General features: G+C 44.0%; 1 protein-coding gene across 1 annotated transcript; it reads left to right on the top strand.

The window, feature by feature from the left end:
- The first annotated feature begins 4,534 nt into the window (after positions 1–4,534).
- Positions 4,535–19,779, top strand: LOC115103878 (nucleolar protein 11-like). Its single transcript, XM_029624901.2, has 18 exons — positions 4,535–4,710; positions 5,160–5,273; positions 5,399–5,455; positions 5,709–5,857; positions 8,439–8,496; positions 8,669–8,810; positions 9,470–9,670; positions 9,961–10,037; positions 10,200–10,323; positions 10,674–10,768; positions 10,876–10,941; positions 11,112–11,296; positions 16,632–16,757; positions 17,164–17,394; positions 17,777–17,855; positions 18,116–18,208; positions 18,310–18,417; positions 18,981–19,779. Exons 1-18 carry the CDS (start codon positions 4,564–4,566, stop codon positions 19,092–19,094), a joined length of 2,166 nt encoding a protein of 721 aa, XP_029480761.1. The 5' UTR covers positions 4,535–4,563; the 3' UTR covers positions 19,095–19,779.
- The last annotated feature ends 1,238 nt before the right edge of the window (positions 19,780–21,017 follow it).

Below are 21,017 nucleotides of genomic sequence, written 5' to 3' on the forward strand. Positions count from 1 at the left end.
GGAACATCGCTGCGGGGACTTGCTTCCATTCAGCCACAAGAGCATTAGTCAGGTCACTGATGTTGGGCGACTAGGCCTGGCTCGCAATCAGAGTTCCAATTGAGCCCAAATGTGTAATATAGGGTTGAGCTCAGGGCTCTGTGCAGGCCAGTCAAGTTCTTCCACAACAATCTCGACAAACCATTTATGTATGAACCTCATTTTATGCACAGGGGAATTGTCATGCTGAAACAGGAAAGGTCTTTCCCCAAACTTTTGCCACAAAGCTGGAAGCACAGAATCGTCTAGAAGGTTCTTGTGTGCTGTAGCGTTAATATTTCCCTTCACTGGAACTAAGGGGCCTAGCCCGAACCATGAAAAACAGCCCCAGACCATTATTCCTCCTCCACCAAACTTTACAGTTGGCACTATGCATTGGGGCAGGTAGCGTTCTCCTGGCATCCACCAAACCCAGATTAGTCTGTCGGACTGCCAGATGGTGAAGCGTGATTCATCACTCCAGAGAAAGCATTGCCACTGCTCCAGAGTCCAATGGCGGCGAGCTTTACACCACTCCAGCCGACGCTTGGCATTGCGCATGGTGATCTTAGGCTTGTGTGTGGTTGCTCTGCCATGGAAACCCGTTTCATGAAGTTCCCGACGAACAGTTCTTGTGCTCACGTTGATTTCAGAGGCAATTTGGAAATCAAATTGAATTGTATTAGTCACATGCACTGAATACAACAGGTATAGATAGACCTTACAGTGAAATGCTTACTTATGAGCCCCTAACAAAATATGCCGTTTAAAAAAAACAGATAAGAAATAAAAGTAACAAGTAATTAAAGAGCAGCAGTAAAATAACAATAGCGAGACTAGGGGGTACCGGTACAGAGTCAATGTGCGGCGGCACCGGTTAGTCGAGGTAATATGTACATGTAGGTAGAGTTATTAAAGTGACTTTGCATAGATAACAACAGTGTAGCCGCGGTGTAAAAGAGGGTGGGGGGGCAATGCAAATAACCTGGGGAGCCATTTGATTAGGTGTTCATGAGTCTTACGGCTTGGGTGTAGAAGCTGTTTCGAAGCCTCTTGGACCTAGACTTGGCGCTCCGGTACTCAGTCGTGAGTGTTGCAACCAAGGACAGACGATTTTTATGTGCTTAAGTGTTTCAGCACTCTGCTGTCCCGTTCTGTGAGCTTGTGTGGCCTACCACTTCGCCGCTGAGCCGTTGTTGCACCTAGGCATTTCCACTTCACAATAATAGCATTTTCAGTTGACCGGGGCAGCTCTAGCATAGCAGAAATGTTATGAACTGACTTGTTGGAAAGGTGGCATCCTATGATGGTGCCACAATGAAAGTCAGTGAGCTCTTAAGTAAGGTCATTCTTCTGCAATGTTTGTCTATGATTGCATGGCTGTGTGCCCGACTTTATACAAGTGGCTGAAATAGACAAATCCGTTAATTTGAAGGGGTGTCCACATACCCTATGTATATATACAGTGGGGCAAAAAAACTATGTAGTCAGCCACCAATTGTGCAAGTTCTCCCACTTAAAAAGATGAGAGAGGCCTGTCATTTTCATCATAGGTACACTTCAACTATGACAGACAAAATGAGGGAAAAAAAATCCAGAAAATCACATTGTAGGATTTTTAATGAATATTTTTGCAAATTATGGTGGAAAATAAGTATTTGGTCAATAACAAAAGTTTCTCAATACTTTGTTATATACCCTTTGTTGGCAATGACAGAGGTCAAACGTATTCTGTAAGTCTTCACAAGGTTTTCACACACTGTTGCTGGTATTTTGGCCCATTCCTCCATGCAGATCTCCTCTAGAGCAGTGATGTTTTGGGGCTGTTGCTGGGCAACACGGACTTTCAACTCCCTCCAAAGATTTTCTATGGGGTTGAGATCTGGAGACTGGCTAGGCCACTCCAGGACCTTGAAATGCTTCTTACGAAGCCACTCCTTCGTTGCCCGGGCGGTGTGTTTGGGATCATTGTTATGCTGAAAGACCCAGCCATGTTTCATCTTCAATGCCCTTGCTGATGGAAGGAGGTTTTCACTCAAAATCTCACGATACATGGCCCCATTCATTCTTTCCTTTACACGGATCAGTCGTCCTGGTCCCTTTGCAGAAAAACAGCCCCAAAGCATGATGTTTCCACCCCCATGCTTCACAGTAGGTATAGTGTTCTTTGGGGGGACACGTCGGGCACTGCAGGATTTGAGTCCCTGGCGGCGTAGTGTGTTACTGATGGTAGGCTTTGTTACTTTGGTCCCAGCTCTCTGCAGGTCATTCACTAGGTCCCCCCGTGTGGTTCTGGGATTTTTGCTCACCGTTCTTGTGATCATTTTGACCCCACGGGGAGAGATCTTGCGTGGAGCCCCAGCCCCATTCAAGAATAATACACACCTCTTCCTCGCTCATGCAAGGAGGGTATTCTGGCGCCGACAGAGATGGCCGCCTCGCTTCGCGTTCCTAGGAAACTATGCAGTTTTTTGTTTTTTTACGTGTTATTTCTTACATTGGTACCCCAGGTCATCTTAGGTTTCATTACATACAGTCGAGAAGAACAACTGAACATAAGAGCAGCGTCAACTCACCATCAGTACGACCAAGAATATGACCTTCGCGAAGCGGATCCTGTGTTCTGCCTTTCACCCAGGACAACGGAATGGATCCCAGCCGGCGACCCCAAAAAACGACATCGAAAAAGGGGAAAAAGGAAGCGGTCTTCTGGTCAGACTCCGGAGACGGGCACATCGTGCACCACTCCCTAGCATTCTCCTCGCCAATGCCCAGTCTCTTGACAACAAGGTTGATGAAATCCGAGCAAGGGTAGCATTCCAGAGAAACATCTGAGACTGTAACGTTCTTTGCTTCACGGAAACATGGCTCACTGGAGAGACGCTATCGGAGACGGTGCAGCCAGCTGGTTTCTCCACGCATCGCGCCGACAGAAACAAACATCTTTCTGGTAAGAAGAGGGGCGGGGCATATGCTTTATGGTTAACGTGACGTGGTGTGGCCACAACAACATACAGGAACTCAAGTCCTTTTGTTCACCTGATTTAGAATTCCTCACAAACAAATGTAGACCGCATTATCTACCAAGGGAATTCTCTTTGATTATAATCACAGCCGTATATATTCCCCCCCAAGCAGACACATCGATGGCTCTGAACGAACTTTATTTGACTCTTTGCAAACTGGAATCCATATATCCGGAGGCTGCATTCATTGTAGCTGGGGATTTTAACAAGGCTAATCTGAAAACAAGACTCCCTAAATTTTATCAGCATATCGATTGCGCAACCAGGGCTGGAAAAACCTTGGATCATTGCTATTCCAACTTCCGCGACGCATATAAGGCCCTGCCCCGCCCTCCTTTCGGAAAAGCTGACCACGACTCCATTTTGTTGATCCCTGCCTACAGACAGAAACTAAAACAAGAAGCTCCCGCGCTGAGGTCTGTTCAACGCTGGTCCGACCAATCTGATTCCACACTCCAAGACTGCTTCCATCACGTGGACTGGGATATGTTCCGTATTGCGTCAGACAACAACATTGACGAATACGCTGATTCGGTGTGCGAGTTCATTAGAACGTGCGTTGAAGATGTCGTTCCCATAGCAACGATTAAAACATTCCCAAACCAGAAACCTTGGATTGATGGCAGCATTCGCGTGAAACTGAAAGCGCGAACCACTGCTTTTAATCAGGGCAAGGTGACTGGAAACATGACCGAATACAAAGCATTTCGCTACACTCGCACTAACATCTGCTAACCATGTGTATGTGACAAATAAATAATAAATAATAATAATAAATAAATAAATAAATTAAATGTAAATGTAAATAAAATTAGATTTGATTTGATTTTAGATCGAGGGAGATTATCAGTGGTCTTGTATGTCTTCCATTTCCTAATAATTGCTCCCACCGTTGATTTCTTCAAACCAAGCTGCTTAACTATTGCAGATTCATTCTTCCCAGCCTGGTGCAGGTCTACAATTTTGTTTCTGGTGTCCTTTGACAGCTCTTTGGTCTTGGCCATAGTGGAGTTTGGAGTGTGACTGTTTGAGGTTGTGTACAGGTGTCTCTTATACTGATAACAAGTTCAAACAGGTGCCATTAATACAGGTAGCGAGTGGAGGACAGAGGAGCCTCTTAAAGAAGAAGTTACAGGTCTGTGAGAGCCAGAAATCTTGCTTGTTCGTAGGTGACCAAATACTTATTTTTTCTCATTTTGTCTGTCATAGTTGAAGTGTACCTATGATGACAATTACAGGCTTCTCTCATCTTTTTAAGTGGGAGAACTTGCACAATTGGTGGCTGACTAAATACTTTTTTCCCCCACTGTATATAGTGTATATTTAATATATACCCACAGGGTCACTGACCGCTACAGGCACCACACAACAATACCAGAACTCAATATGAAATACCATAACCTAGTCACAGGGGGGCGCTGTCATATTTTACTGCAGTTTCCCATTTTAAAACACTACACTCTATGGTAGCCGTGGGTAAGTCTCGCGAGGTTTGCTCTTTTCATTTTCTTCATCCAGCATGGCGGCGCTGTATGAGGGATTCACGTTGTGCGGACTTGTACAAACTCAAAATGCTTCAGATTCGCCAATTCAGGGAATTGAACTGGATGGAGACAGTGACCATGCCGTCGTCACCGATTCCACGAGATCTGTCACTTTATACAAGGTAATGTGGACCAATATATGTGGCTGAAATGTTGAACCAGCTCAGCTGATGGGACACTCGTGTCCATTGCAGTGGGGGGGGGGGATCCGAAGCGTTTCAAAATATAGCTAGCTACATATAACAATTTCTCCCTCTCTTACCAGTATTGCAATGGTGTTCATCAACTATCTAGCAACACATTGCGTATTCAGACGGTTTCCTTGAATCAATCGACATGCACATAGGTGGACGTTAGCACACGTACTGTTCTTTCAATGAGAACAGTACTACTAGATAGCTGCTTGGCGTGGGTTTGTTTGGTTAGCTGACGTTGGTGCCACTTTCAAAAAGGTAGTCACACAAGTCTTGTATTTGAATATGAACGTAACTTACCGCAATAATATGACAAAGGTTGTGTTTGTGTTGTAAAATGCATGTGTTGTTTTACTTATGAGGTGCTGTGTTGACAGGTTTCAGACCGGAAGCCTCTGGGCAGCTGGACGGTGAAACAGGGACAGTTGTTGACTTGTCCTGCAGTGTTCAACTTTCAGACCAAGGAATATGTAGTGGTCTCCGACAACAAGGTAACACTTGTGGACACTTTCCACCAACATAGAAACTGAACACATTTTAAAACATCTGGACTTGATTATTGAAATAAAGTGGTTGTCTTCATGTTGTTCATGGTCAATAAATGTTTACTCACTAGGTCATCAGAGTTTGGAAAGATGAAGACCTCAATTTAGACAAAGCATTTAAAGCAACTGTAAGTATGAGCTCCCTCTCACACACGCATACAATTTCAACCTCCTCTGCTTTGACTTTGTCAATATGGTGACATACTCTGCAAATTGCACGGTAACACGAACAGTGCCTGTGAGAAGTCATTGTACCATAATTGAATCAAATTATGCCATACATTTCCTTTTTTATCTCAGGCTTTCCTCTGGCTTTGCGGTCATTTCGCGATGTCTCGCAGTTATCGGTCTTAACTAGCTCTGTGTCTGCATGTCTCTTAGGTGACTGCTGATGTATGGCGGATCCACTCTGCCCCAGGGGGAGAGCCTGTGGTGCTTTTTCAGAGAGGGGCAGTCAGATTCCTGGACTCCCTCCTCTCCGCCCCCCAACAGCCCATAGAGGATGTCCTGTCAGAGGAGGAGGTCATAAGGTCAGACAATGGACGCTAGTCTGGATTAGCGATCCGTAACCTTCGTGTTGGTTGGGTTTAGTCTCACCACTATAGAGGCTGGTTGGCTTTAGGCTCACCACTATAGAGGCTGGTTGGCTTTAGTCTCACCACTATAGAGGCTGGTTGGCTTTAGTCTCACCACTATAGAGGCTGGTTGGCTTTAGTCTCACCACTATAGAGGCTGGTTGGTTGGCTGGTTGGCTTTAGGCTCACCACTATAGAGGCTGGTTGGCTTTAGTCTCACCACTATAGAGGCTGGTTGGCTTTAGTCTCACCACTATAGAGGCTGGTTGGCTTTAGTCTCACCACTATAGAGGCTGGTTGGCTTTAGTCTCACCACTATAGAGGCTGGTTGGCTTTAGTCTCACCACTATAGAGGCTGGTTGGCTTTAGTCTCACCACTATAGAGGCTGGTTGGCTTTAGTCTCACCACTATAGAGGCTGGTTGGCTTTAGTCTCACCACTATAGAGGCTGGTTGGCTTTAGTCTCACCACTATAGAGGCTGGTTGGCTTTAGTCTCAACACTATAGAGGCTGGTTGTATTTAGTCTCACCACTATAGAGGCTGGTTGGCTTTAGTCTCACCACTATAGAGGCTGGTTGGCTTTAGTCTCACGACTATAGAGGCTGGTTGGCTTTAGTCTCACCACTATAGAGGCTGGTTGGCTTTAGTCTCACCACTATAGAGGCTGGTTGGCGTATTCTCTTTCAGAGCCATGGATATAAAAATATATACAGTTGAAGTCGGAAGTTTACATCCACTTAGGTTGGAGTCATTAAAACTCATTTTTCAACCACTCCACAAATTTCTTGTTAACAAACTATAGTTATGGCTTGTCAGTTAGGACATCTACTTTGCATGACACAAGTCATTTTTCCAACAATTGTTTACAGACAAATTATTTGACACAATTCCAGTGGGTCAGAAGTTTACATATACTAAGTTGACTGTGCCTTTCAACAGCTTGGAAAATTCCAGAAAATTATGTCATGGCTTTAGAAGCTTCTGATGGGCTAATTGACATCATTTGAGTCAATTGGAGGTGTACCTGTGGATGTATTTCAAGGCCTACTTTCAAACTCGGTGCCAAAAAGAAATCAGACAAGACCCCAGAAAGAAATTTGTAGACCTCCACAAGTCTGGTTCATTCTTAGGATCAATTTCCAAACGCCTGAAGGTACCACGTTCATCTGTACAAGTATAAACACCATGGGACCACGCAGCCGTCATACGGCTCAGGAAGGAGACGCGTTCTGTCTCCTGGAGATGGTGCAAATCAATCCCAGAACAACAGAAAAGGACCTTGTGAATATGCTGGAGGAAACGGGTACAAAAGTAGCTATATCCACAGTAAAACGAGTCCTATATCGACAAAACCTGAAAGGTTGCTCAGCAAGGAAGAAGCCACTGTTCCAAAACCGCCATAAAAAAGCCAGACTACGGTTTGCAACTGTACATTGGGACAAAGATGGTACTTTTTGGAGAAATGTCTTCTGGTCTGATGAAACAAAAATACCACTGTTTGGTCATGATGACTGTTGTTATGTTTGGAGGATAAAGGGTGAGGTCTGCAAGCCAAAGAACACCATCCCAACCGTGAAGCACGGAGGTGGCAGCATCATGTTGTGAGAGTGCTTTGCTGCAGAGGGACTGGTGCACTTCACAAAACAGATGGGATCATGAGGCAGGAAAATAATGTGGATATATTGATGCAACATCTCAAGACATCAGTCAGGAAGTTGAAGCTTGGTTGCAAATGGGTCTTCCAAATGGACAATGACCCCAAACATACTTCCAAAGTTGTGGCAAAATGGCTTAAGGACAACAAAGTCAAGGTATTGGAGTGGCCATCACAAAGCCTTGACCTCAATCCTATAGAAAATGTGTGGGCAGAACTGCAAAATCGTGTGCGAGCAAGGAGGCCTAGAAACCTGACTCAGTTACACCAGCTCTGTCAGGAGGAATGGGCCAAAATTCACCCAAGGCAATGCTACCAAATACTAATTGAGTGTATGTGAACTTCTGACCCACTGGGAATGTGATGAAAGAAATAAAAGCTGAAATAAATCATTCTCTACTATTATTCTGACATTTCACATTCTTAAAAATAAAGTGGTAATCCTAACTGACCTAAAACAGGGAATTTTTACTAGGATTAAATGTCAGGAATTGTGAAATGCTGATTTTAAATGTATTTGGCTAAGGTGTATGTAAAACTTCCGACATTTTAATTGTTTTATTTTAACCAAGTCAGTTAAGAACAAATTCTTATTTTCGATGACGGCCTAGGAACAGGTGACAGATTTGTACCTTGTCAGCTCGGATTGAACTTGCAACCTTTCGGTCACTAGTCCAACGCTCTAACCATTAGGCTACCCTGCCGCCCCATCAACTGAACATTGTTTTTTTTTTTAAACTTGCACCCATATTTATTTACAGTGAGTCAGCGACTATGATCATTCTGTCCACATTGCTGTAAATACTTGGCTCATTTGAGTAAACAATTGTTTTTTTGTGTGAGATGCACACAGTTGACAATGTCCTCATGTTACCCCCTAGGTGGAGCACCAGCATCGTGGCAGAGAAACAGCACTTTGTCCTCTTCACGACAGAGCAGGTAGAATATCCTTTCCTCGCGGTACACCAGTACACTGAATAGCCGTCTACTCGGTGACCTGCCACGTGCAGGCATAAACGCAGTGCCATCTGCAGCACGCAATGTTTTGTGCAAGTATGAATTCTGTGCCACAATGTCGTGTTTAACACAGCTTCCCTGTTGTCCGTCACAGAAAGGGGAGCACTTCCTGTATGTGCAGAGGCTCAACCCCAACACCCTACAGAAGTATAGGCTGGAGAGAGAAGACTCTGGAGCTTCCCCATTGAGTTTCTCTGCCTCTCTCCGGGACAAACACCTCAACCTGCTCTACCTGTGTGAGTACGGCCGTCACTTCCCTGCCAAAGTAATGTGTTAGAAATGTTCAAGTAGTAATGTTCATTCATCTTCCAAGGCGCATTATGCAGAAATCGTTCTGGCATTTCCTGGTTAAGATTCTAATAGTTAGCCTATTTTCAGTTTGTGACAAAACAAGCGATATATAGTGTGGCGAATCAATGTACCATCTCAACTGCAGTGAAATATCTTTTCAACAACCAAAAATCTTGTGTTTTCAGCTGTTTGAAACTGGTGTGCAAAACCGAAAGTAAAAGACGGGAAAACTAAACTTAAGAACCGAAAGCATAGAAATAGCGCACATAGAACATATGTACCACTTAAACTTGCTTTCAAAAGCGTGACAGATCTATAACTCTCATTTCTATGTGAGTTTGATCGAGTAGCCCAATAGGTTACATATTACAGCTTTTATGGTGTTTTTTTCCCCCCCTCAGATAATACTGTTGAAATGGTACTGCATTTGATATCAATGAAGCACTTAACAAACAATGAAACGCAGTTGTCGGACATCGTAGCTACAGCCTCATGATCGTGTTTAGTGTTTTAATGAGAAACTTGCGCTCTCAGTGATGTGCTGGTGACATAAGGCTATGATTGACCTGACTTGCATCTCTGTCTTCTATCTCGCTCTCTCCAGACCCTAACGGCTGTGTGTACCAGAGTGTGGTGGCGGAGCGGGGGTATGTGGAGCTGGAGGGGGTGCAGGCCCTGCCTCGCAGCCTGCGCCTGAGGCTGCCCGTGGGGGAGGGAGAGCTGGGAGCTGCGTCGGCAGTGGCCCTGGACGAAGCTCATGTGGCTGTGGTGGGGGTGCCCCATCCCTCCGCCAGAACTGGCAAAGGTAAATATCAGAGTTGGGATCAATGCCGTGTCAATTCAGGAGCTCAACAGAAATGTCCATTTTCCTCATGCGGAAAAGTGGAGTTGTAGTTTACTTCATGAATTGATTGAATCATGATTCTCACACACATTCGCCCAATCCAGCATCGACCCCCTAAATACGTACTTTTCAAAGTTCTGATTTGACGCGTGTAAACAACATGGTGATATCTTCCCTGTGTTTGCTCGGGAGCTTTCACCACACTGCTGACATCCATCCGATCCTTTTTCTTCTTTTTTTTTCAATTTCAGATTTCCTCTGCATCTGGAATACTAATTTCCAGACTATTCAGGCTGGTAAGGAGATGGCGGGAAGAATCCATGGACAGGTAGGAATACCGTACTCAGAAATTAGAGTTTTTTTTATTTTATTTATTTATTTTTTTATTTGCCTCACAAACTTCAACCAAATGACTTTATGCTTGTATCTTGTACTAAAGACCCACTTCACTCCTATTTATATCAATGATCATTCCTTCATTTCCCCTCAGGTCTGGTGTTATTTAGGGAAGCTGTTTGTCCCTCATGGCAAGGCCCTCTCTGTCATTCCCTACGAGTGTCAGAAGTCCTCTCTGGCCTCGGCCCTGGGGAAACTACGACACACTGGGATCGCAGGTAACGCGGCACTTCCTCAGTAAAACAGTCACCCGAGTGGCGTTAGTCGTCCTTGACAGTGCCTGGTTGAATCTAAAACGGCACCCTAATTCCCTATACAGTGCACTGCTTTTAATACAAGTCCTTGTGTTCCTGCTCAAAAGTAGTGAATCGAAAGCCATTTCAGATGAAGCTATATCACTCTTGTTTACACGTCATTGTATACGTTTCCCTCACCTTTCCCTCACCTATCTAATGTACTGAATGTGTACATTACTGTTTTGAAATTGCATCTGAATAGCATCCCTTGAAATGTAATCTTAAACAAACAGTTTATTGAGTTGGATTTTATTTAATTTGCGGCTTTGTAGTGTCCAAAACGTCGGTGGCTGTGCCCTCTTGGAACACCCTACTCCATGGGGATCAGCCACAGGGGCCCACCAAAATAGTGGAGACCAGGAAGAGTGTAAGTTAACCTGCCTTCCAGAATTGATTGATCCTAACCCAAGTACTTTACCACCGGAATGGATTAATGTTAATTTCACCTGTTCTGATTGGTCCTCCCCTGTACAGAAGCTGAGTCGGAAGAGCCAATCAGCGCAAGCCCTCACAGTGGACCAAGTACTGGAGCTTATCAAGGTATTTTAGATCCGCTATTCATTTTGCTCTTCTGTTTTGATAGTCTCACACAGGTATTGATGTTGTACGTTGAGTGAATGACAAATTACCTGTCCCTTTCATAGCGTATTTCTATCAAATGTAATTGTTCTCAAGGAAATGTTAACTGTGTTCAACCTCAACCCCACCAGACTGGTCCAGTGGATGAGGTCCAGAGGGAGGTGGAGGCCCTAGTCTCCCGAGGCGATGCCCAGGACCTGCAGCTCTCGGTGGGCCAGCTGGCCTGCCACCTGGTGGCCCGAAGCCAGGCCGAGACAGCCTTCTACACTCCCTTAGCCCTGGCACAGCTGGTGCAAACACAGTGCCTTTGCCACAGGTGAGGGTGGCATTGAGTTGACTGGACCTCCTACGGCACGGGAGTATCGGTCCTTTGGACAGGGAGGTTATCAGGATGATGGGCTATGTTGGGTGCATGGAAAGTGAATGTGAACAGGGTCGACAGCTCGTAGTAGTGTTGGTGCCATCCACTTGTTACGCAAGTTGGGGTGTGTGTCTTGCTTCCATCCTTACCGATCTAGCAAGGCATCAGTGTTGAAGTACGTGAGACCACCTTTTGAGTGTCTCTTTGTCGGATACATTTGCACTCGGTCTCGGACAGTGAGACTCATAATTTCTTCCTGAGACCAGCGGAGTAAAAAAAAGTCAGAATGATACACTTCTCTCCATTAAGCACATAAAACTGCTTCGCCAGGCCAAATATATACACTCCTTTCTTGAAACATTAATACCTGAAGTCTTTATATCTATTATAGCCGTGTTTGCCCAGTGATGAACCACTAGGCCTTCAGTGTGTGACAGGTTAGTACAGTGGTGAACCTATTGGCCTTCAGTATGTGAGACCAGGTTAATGATGCTGAAAGGTAAACAACCGTAATACCAGCACACGTAGGAGAGTGTGCTCTTAGTTAAAGAGTGTCTCTTTATGCCATATAATCACTGCGTGTACTCCCTTAATCCCCACTGGTGCAAAGTAGTGTAGTGGATGTACATACGACTTATCTTCGTATTGAAAGTTATTCTTGAAAAGGGAGAAGCTAACAAATTAGGAACAACATCCTCTTTGATATAACACTTGCTGCAGCCTCTGCAACTAGTCTACAACAGAAGATGGCTAGCTAGACCGTGGGAAAACTACGGCTCCTTATTGTACAGTGGGAAAACTACGGCTCCTTATTGTACAGTGGGAAAACTACTGCTCCTCATTGTACAGTGGGAAAACTACGGCTCCTTATTGTACAGTGGGAAAACTACTGCTCCTTATTGTACAGTGGGAAAACTACTGCTCCTTATTGTACAGTGGGAAAACTACTGCTCCTTATTGTACAGTGGGAAAACTACTGCTCCTTATTGTGCCGTGGGAAAACTACGGCTCCTTATTGTACAGTGGGAAAACTACTGCTGCTTATTGTACAGTGGGAAAACTACTGCTGCTTATTGTACAGTGGGAAAACTACTGCTCCTTGTTGTACAGTGGGAAAACTACGGCTCCTCGTTGTACAGTGGGAAAACTACTGCTCCTCATTGTACAGTGGGAAAACTACTGCTCCTTATTGTACAGTGGGAAAACTACTGCTCCTCATTGTACAGTGGGAAAACTACTGCTCCTCATTGTACAGTGGGAAAACTACTGCTCCTCATTGTACAGTGGGAAAACTACGGCTCCTTGTTGTACAGTGGGAAAACTACTGCTCCTTATTGTACAGTGGGAAAACTACTGCTCCTCATTGTACAGTGGGAAAACTACTGCTCCTCATTGTACCGTGGGAAAACTACTGCTCCTTGTTGTACCGTGGGGAAACTACGGCTCCTTGTTGTACCGTGAGAAAACTACGGCTCCTTGTTGTACAGTGGGAAAACTACTGCGCCTTGTTGTACCGTGGGAAAACTACTGCTCCTTGTTGTACAGTGGGAAAACTACGGCTCCTTGTTGTACAGTGGGAAAACTACGGCTCCTTGTTGTACAGTGGGAAAACTACGGCTCCTTGTTGTACAGTGGGAAAACTACGGCTCCTCGTTGTACAGTGGGAAAACTACGGCTCCTTGTTGTACAGTGGGAAAACTACGGCTCCTCGTTGTACAGTGGGAAAACTACGGCTCCTCGTTGTACAGTGGGAAAACTACGGCTCCTCGTTGTACAGTGGGAAAACTACGGCTCCTCGTTGTACAGTGGACAGTTGGCCTTTGCGAAGGCAGAAGTTACCATATGTTTTTTTTGTCAAAATGGTACCACCTATTACAAGTCAGAAGTTGGTTGGTTGATTAAACTGTCACTCCAAAATGTTGCCCCTAATACAGTTGAATGGCAGATGCCTTCTATCTAGTTTGATGGCCTAGCTAATGGCTCGTCTTAGCTAGATTTATCTCCCCAGAGACCACAAAAACAAAACATCATGATTGGATCTTTTTTTCTCTCTCTTCAGTGTTAACCTTTCCATTCCAACAAAAGCTGAAGAGATTAAAACAGAACATCACTGAAAAGAATAATGTAATTAGAATTATTGTTGTAATTATTTTATAAATCCTTTGGTGTAGAACACATATGTCAGAGTCAAGGCCCGCGGGCCACATCCGGCCCGCAAGAAGGTTTTTTACGGCCCCTGGGATGATCTTGATTTATTATTAGGGCAAGCCGGCAGCCCGCAGATCTTTTACGCACCAATACTACATTTCCCACAATGCAAAGGTGACGCACCGAGCAGTAGGCTGCTTCATTTCAATATTTATTGGCACAGCAGTCGTCAGCATCACAGTAAAATTAACTTTCAGATACCCATCAAAAATGGCAAAACGGAAGGTGGATACTGAGAACCGGGGTTTCAAACAAGGTGGGAGTCGGAGTATATGTTCACGAAGGTAGCTGGAAAACCTGTGTGTCTTCTGTGTGGAGAAAGTGTGGCGGTACTGAAAGAGTATAATCTGAGACGACATTATGAAACGAAACACGCGGACAAAAACAAGAATATGGACATGGAACAAAGGCTACAAAAGGCAGAGGAATTAAACGAGGCCTCAAATCTCGACAGGCTCTGTTCAAAAAAGCCAAATCACAAGGCCAGGCTGCTGTCAAGGCCAGTTTTATTTTGGCAGAAGAGATCGCTAAATCAGCCCGGCCATTTACGGAGGGGGATTTCATCAAAAACTGCATGATTAAAGTTTGTACAGTTTGCCCAGAAAAAAGGCAACTCTTTTTAAATGTGAGTCTGAGCAGAAACACCATTGCCGAGAGAGTAGACCAGTTGTCCATCAATCTAAAAGAGCAGCTTGTGAAAAGGGAAAAGATTTTATTGCATATTCCTTGGCTGTGGATGAGAGCACCGACATTTCTGACATTGCCCAGTTGTCAATTTTCACGGAGTGGACTCCAACCTAAGCGTGACAGAGGAGTTTTTGGCTTTACGTCCTATGCATGGCACAACTACGGGCATGATTTGTATGAAGAGGTGTCAAGATGTGTAAATGAGATGGAGCTGCCTTGGGAAAAACTCGTGGGTTTGACAACCGACGGAGCACCTGCGATGTGTGGACACAGGAGCGGACTGGTGGCGAAGATACGGGAAAAGATGCAAGAGGAAAACGCGACAGGTGAGCTGACAGCTTATCATTGTATCATACACCAGGAAGCGTTGTGCGGTAAAGCCTTGAAAATGGAGCATGTAATGAGCATCATCACGCGCACAGTTAACTTTATCAGAGCCAAAGGTTTGAATCACCGCCAGTTCAAGGCATTTCTGACGGAGTTAGAAACGGAGCATGGTGATTTGCCTTATCACACAGAGGTGCGATGGCTAAGCCAGGGAAAGGTGCTTCAAAGATGTTTCGAGCTTCGTGAGGAGATTTGTCTGTTCTTGGACAGCAAAGGGAAAGACACAACACAACTCCGAGACGAAATGTTTCTGTGTGAAATGGCTTTTCTGTGTGACATTACGAGTCATCTGAATGCAATAAACTTGCAGCTGCAGGGTCGGGATCGTGTCATCTCTGATATGTACAGTACAGTGAAGGCATTTAAAACCAAACTGACTCTGTGGGAGACGCAGATGCGGAAAGAAAATTTGAGCCACTTTCCCAGCTGCCAGACCATGAAAGAGAAGCTCTCTACCAGTGCGTTCCCGAGCACACAGTTGGCTGATAAAATAGGTATGCTTGCCGCTGACTTTCGACGCCGATTTGCTGACTTTGAAGCACAAAAAGCAGGTTGGAACTGCTCGGTAACCCATTTGCTGTTGACGTGGAAAGCTCACCACCAAACCTCCAAATGGAGTTGATTGACCTCCAATGCAATGATGCACTGAGGGCAAAATATGCGGCAGTGGGTGCTGCGGAGTTGTTTCCTCCCGGCACAATGCCCCAGCTGCGCATCCAGGCTGCTCAAACGTTGTCTATGTTTGGCAGCACATACCTGTGTGAACAACTGTTTTCTTTGATGAACCTGAACAAAACATCACACAGAAGTCGACTTACTGCTGAACACCTCCACTCAATTCTGAGGATTTCTTCAGCTCAGAGCCTTACCCGAACATTGATGAACTTGTGGAAAAGATGGGACACCACCAAGTATCACCCTCAACCTCAAACAAGTGAACATTACTGTGCAATCACATATTTAGAGTTTTTACTCAGTTCAAGTTTAAAAGTTAAAATTTAATATTTGTTTTCACTGCATGTTACTTCTCCTTAAACAAAGTGTTGTTTTTGATTAATAGATTTTTGCACTTTATTTTTTTGTATTTCAATCCAATTATATTTTAAAAATATTTCAGTTGAGTGGATGATAGAAAATTGCTATTATTGTTTTTTCTTTGAAGTAAATTTAGCCCACTTTTGCTAAAATAGAAAATATAGTCTACTGATGGTGCCTTGAATACCGGTTTCTTTCATTTAATGTTCATGTTATGGGGATATTTATATAAAGGAAATTTGTCTTTTGTGTCTGTTGAAAATTAAAGATTACTGACAGAGCCATAAGAAAATATTGCTTTATTTATCTGATCATATTGTAATATATTTGTTAGGTTTTCAGTAGGTTCAATTAGGTTCACTAGACTATATGCGTCATTTAAAAATTTTTCAATGAACATTCGAACAGTCCGGCCCTCGTCTTGTAGCTGATTTTTTTATTTGGCCCTCCGTCCATTTGACTTTGACACCCCTGGTGTAGAAGGTCTGTTCCCCACTGTTTGAGTTAGTAATAATTTCTTGAGTTGCTCTATTCCCTCAGCATGCATTTTTTAACATCTGAATGTATAAAGAATCCATATGTTGTTCTGAAATATGAACACAGAAGTACTGGACATGTTGAGCTCTTATTATGGTGGTGATTCGCCGAAATTACAATCATGGTCTTGAATTTGACTTTTTTGTGGCTCGGTCTTGACTCGGACCGCTTGTCACCCTCCCGGTCTCAGTCTTGACAAAGTCCCCCCCCCAATCCGGTTTTGTTATTTTTTTTCTCCGGGCTTGAACTTGAATCTGTCTTGCTTTAGGTGGTCTCGAATGATGATAGGTGAAGACATTGTGGTGGGTGGGTACCTATCCAGTTTCTGCACCCATCAGTAGCAATGAAGGAAAGAATACTAGGATACTAGTATTTTCACAGACTGTTGTTGAGTCCCTTGGTTTGGTTCTGACCTGTTCTGTGTGTCTTTCTGCAGCGTGTGTCCCGGCCTCCTGCTGCTGTCCCTGGAGCACAAGGACTACTTCCTGTGTCAGCTGTGCCTGCAGCTCTTCCCAGACATCCCTGAGGTGGTCACGTGTGCCTGTCTCAAAACCTTCATCAGGTCAGTCTAACTCGATAGTGTATGAGGGGGGCGTCTTTTGTGACAACCTATACGTTGTGAAAAAGATTAATTCTGGTGAAGCTCAGGCTAGTGTTTCCTACCAGTGCAGGAGCTTGGTCATGTATTTGTTGGTCTAATTGTTGTCCTCTCTTTTGATGGTTGAAGTTTCTATTCATTGTGTACAATGCATATTTTTTCCACCACATTGTAAACCAAGCGGTCTCTGTGTGTTGCTTTTAAATGATGCTTATTTTGAAGTGCTTTATTTCTAGAACTTGTTTCGTTTGAACCATTTCCAATGCTTCCAAGTCTTGTTCCTGCAAATACAATAGTTTGTCAACTCATATAAATAGCCTAAAGTCAGGATTGTTGTTGTAACGCCCGTGTGTCACTCTCCCTCCTCAAGTGTGCCAGACGGCGACGTGGAGATGGTCAGTCTGGAGCCGGACAGCGTGTCCTTCATGGAGGGCCTGGTGGCGGCGGGGGCCCGGGGGGGCCAACAGAACGGTTTCAGCCCACCTCTGTTTGAGGAGGACAGCTGTGACGCCAACCACCAGCCCAAACCTCCCCAGGATAAGAAGAACCACACACTGCAGCTAGAGGCCTGCCCCGTGGGTCTACACAAGGCTGTGCTACTGTATCCTTTTGTAGTCTGGACAACCATCTCCCTAAACACTATTCCATTGCAAGACTACAGTAATATCTGCTTATGTTATTATTGATTGAACAGTGTATTTGATAGACATACATTGACTCACAGAATCATCAATAGTCAGAGGGATTGAACCAACACAAGGCTGTTACTGTATCCTCTCACTATAGGTTTGTTGAGTTGGTTGTTTCGTTGAATTGATCATTTAATAGGGATAGATTAAATGAAATAACAATGGCACATTTCATTGTCAACAGTCGGCTGCAATGCACCATAATGTTTACCTTGCGCTAATATACAGCACCAGTCCATAGAAATGACTCTTAAACCTGTGTGGAGGTGTTATAACTTAACTGTGCTGCCATAGTAATGAGGTCCTGCAGACGCCCTACAGTGACAACCTCCTGCTCCCCCACCTGAAGGACCTCGACACTCAGCAGGTTATTGTGAGTAGATACCTGTGTCCCATCTCCTTGACAATATGCCATCGTTGGGATCAATTCCATTTCATTCAAGTTGATTCAGGAAGTAAAATTCAATTTCCAGTCTTCTTCGGTTGAAGAACAGTCAAATGTGAATATTTGTTTTCTTCCTGCAATATACCATGTTTTTTTTCCTTCAATTTTACTACCAATTTATGAATTGCAGTTAGCTATGAGGATGTATTGAAAGACTGATGGTTGCATCCTTCTGTTTCCTCTCCTAGCTCTTTCTTCAGTACCTCCAGTTTGTCTATTTTAAATCTTCCCAAGGCGTCTACACACAAACGCCAGTTTTAAGATCGCCCACGATGACACAGGTTGGTACATGGAAGCATGGAAGTTATACAAGAGGTGAATGCATATAATGACATTTTATAGCATTTAACTTGATGTGTGTGTTCTGAATTTCCTTTTCCAGATCATTGACTGGGTGTGCTTGTTGTTGGATGCTCATTTCACAGTCTTGGTCATGGCTCCTGATGCCAAAGGATTGTTGTCTAATCTCCAAAGCTTTGTCAAGTCCCAGGTATATGCTTTCTCTTTGGTCCAAATTATATTTGAGCATTTTTGTCATAATGTGTTTTTATTGCCGTGAGAATAAAACCCGTTGAGGCACCCAGGGAGGAATGTTTACCTCTCCAGTGGTTCAAATTGGAAAAGCAAGTGTTGCAATTATAAATGCTAGCCGTTTTGTGTTATAACTTCACAAAGGTAGACTCTGCGTATTAATAAAAAAAAAAAAAATGTTTTAACCTTTATTTAACTAGGCAAGTCGGTTAAGAACAAATTCTTATTTTCACGTTGCTACATCGACGATATTAGGATGAGCACGATCCAAGACTTTGCTGACACACAGAGTATCTGGGCATGTGCACTGGTTTGCTCCACGCTTCTAAAACGTGCTAGCTACGTGACCAACCCAGCTGAGGAGTTTACACACTCGCTTCAACGCTCTTATTTGTTTTGCGGAAATTGACACACTACTGCAATTTACTTTGTGCATCTACTTCATCTCGCCGACGCACATGCTGTATATGGTTCTTTGTTATAAGGTTTCATTTAACGTCTATCTCCATCTACCCATTCCAGGTGAAACTATTCTCTGAACTGGGGAAGATTGAGAGCAGCCTTCAAGAGCTCCACAAAATGAAGCTGTCCAAGGACATCAGCCAGTACTCCATAGAGGTCATTGAGCTGTTTTAGGCCATATTTACAGATTATTGCTAATCGAACTTTGCCGTTGACCTTCTCTCCCCATTTTCTCTTGGTCAGTTGCAATGTTGTGTTCCACTTTGTATTTGGTCCACTACCAAAAGGACCATGGTTCAACTGCTGTAGATGCCTACACTGGTCCCAGATCTGCTTGTGCTTTCATCGATGAGCATAGGAGTTGGCTGTGCAGCGCCCAAACAGATCTGGGATCAGTCTAGTAGATTTTCAGGTGTGTAGAGCAAATGATTCTCTAGTTCTGAACTGTGGCATTGCCGATGCTTTGGTCCCTATAGCCATGTGCTTTGTCTGTATAATCTGAGGGCGTGTGTGGTAGAAATATTTGCTAATATGAATTATGTAAACGATATAGTCCCATGATATTGCAACATGGCATAGATATTTTTAACCTATGGAACATACTGCCCCTTTATAGGAATATACAAAATACCTGACATGTCTAAAAATGGGAATCAACCTTCCATATGGTTGACAATCTTGTGGTTAAATGTTGTTGTATTTCCTGAAGGCTATTTGGACTGTGAATAACTGTACATCTCCCAATCACATTGTAGAGTAGCACCATGTTTTCTATAGATACATTTTGTGTTGCATTCTAACAAAGTAAATTCTGAATTCATATGACAGTATTTGTATTAAAAATACCCTATGCACAAAATGACCCTTGTCTTTGTCCCATCATGAATGGTTATATGTATGTCTAAGGTAAGATAACATGGTACCATATACAAAAGTATTGTGGACACCCCTTCAAATTAGTGGATTTGGCTATTTCAGCCATACTTGCTTGCAGGGAGGGGCGCAAGTTAGATTTTAAAAGTGGGGGTAGCATATATATATATAAGAACTGTTCGTTGGGAGCTTCATGAAATGGGGTTCCATGGCCTAACAGCCGCACACAAGCCTAAGATCACCATGCCCAATGCCAAGCATCGGCTGGAGTGGTGTAAAGCTTGCTGCCATTGGACTCTGGAGCAGTGGAAACGTATTCTCTGGAATGATGAATCACATTTCCCCATCTGGCAGTCCATGGACAAATCTGGATTTGGCGGATGCCAGGAGAACCCTACCTGCACCAATGAATAGTGCCGACAGTAAAGTTTGGTGGAGGAGGAATAATGGTCTGGGGCTGTTTTTCATGGTTTCGGGCTAGGCCCCTTAGTTCCAGTGAAGGGAAATCTTAAAGCTACATAATAAATCAAATCAAATTATATTTGTCACGTGCCAAATACAACCTTACAGTGAAATGCTTACTTACAAGCCCTTAACCGACAATACAGTTTTAAGAAATAATAAGTGTTAAGTAAAAAATAATTAAAGAGCAGCAGTAAAATAACAATAGTGTGGCTGAATACAGGGGGTACCAGTACAGAGTCAATGTGCAGGGGCACCGGTTAGTCGAGGTAATTGAGGTAATATGTGCATCTAGAGTTAAAGTGAATAGAAAATAAAGAGTAGCAGCAGCATAATAGTCTGGGTAGCCATTTGATTAGCTGTTCAGGAGTCTTATGGCTTGGGGGTAGAAGCTGTTAGGAAGTCTTTTGGACCTAGACTTGGTGCTCCGGCACCGCTTGCCGTGCGGTAGCAGAGAGAACAGTCTATGAATACAATGACATTTTAGACTTCTGTGCTTTCAACTTTGTGGCAACAGTTTGGGGAAGGCCCTTTCCTGTTTCACCACGGAAATGCCCCCGTGCACAGAACAAGGTCCATACAGAAATGGTTTGTCGAGATCGGTGTGGAAGAACTTGACTGGCCTGCGCAGCACCCTGACCTCGAGCCCATCGAACACCTTTGGGATCAATTGGAAAGCAGACTCCGAGCCAGGCCTATAATCGTCCAACATCAGTGCCCAATCTCACTTATGCTCTTGTGGCTGAATGGAAGCAGGTCACC

This window comes from Oncorhynchus nerka, linkage group LG21 (genome assembly GCF_034236695.1).
Source record: "Oncorhynchus nerka isolate Pitt River linkage group LG21, Oner_Uvic_2.0, whole genome shotgun sequence".
In the NCBI taxonomy this organism is placed as follows: Eukaryota; Metazoa; Chordata; class Actinopteri; order Salmoniformes; family Salmonidae; genus Oncorhynchus; species Oncorhynchus nerka.

What these genes read in the sequence shown, in the direction of transcription:
- LOC115103878 (XM_029624901.2), top strand. Translation starts at nt 4,564, where the DNA reads ATGGCGGCGCTGTATGAGGGATTCACGTTGTGCGGACTTGTACAAACT. An exon ending in CTCCGCCAGAACTGGCAAAG is followed by an intron (nt 9,671 to 9,960) that starts GTAAATATCAGA and finishes TTTCAATTTCAG; the next exon opens with ATTTCCTCTGCATCTGGAAT. An exon ending in AAAGCTTTGTCAAGTCCCAG is followed by an intron (nt 18,418 to 18,980) that starts GTATATGCTTTC and finishes TACCCATTCCAG; the next exon opens with GTGAAACTATTCTCTGAACT.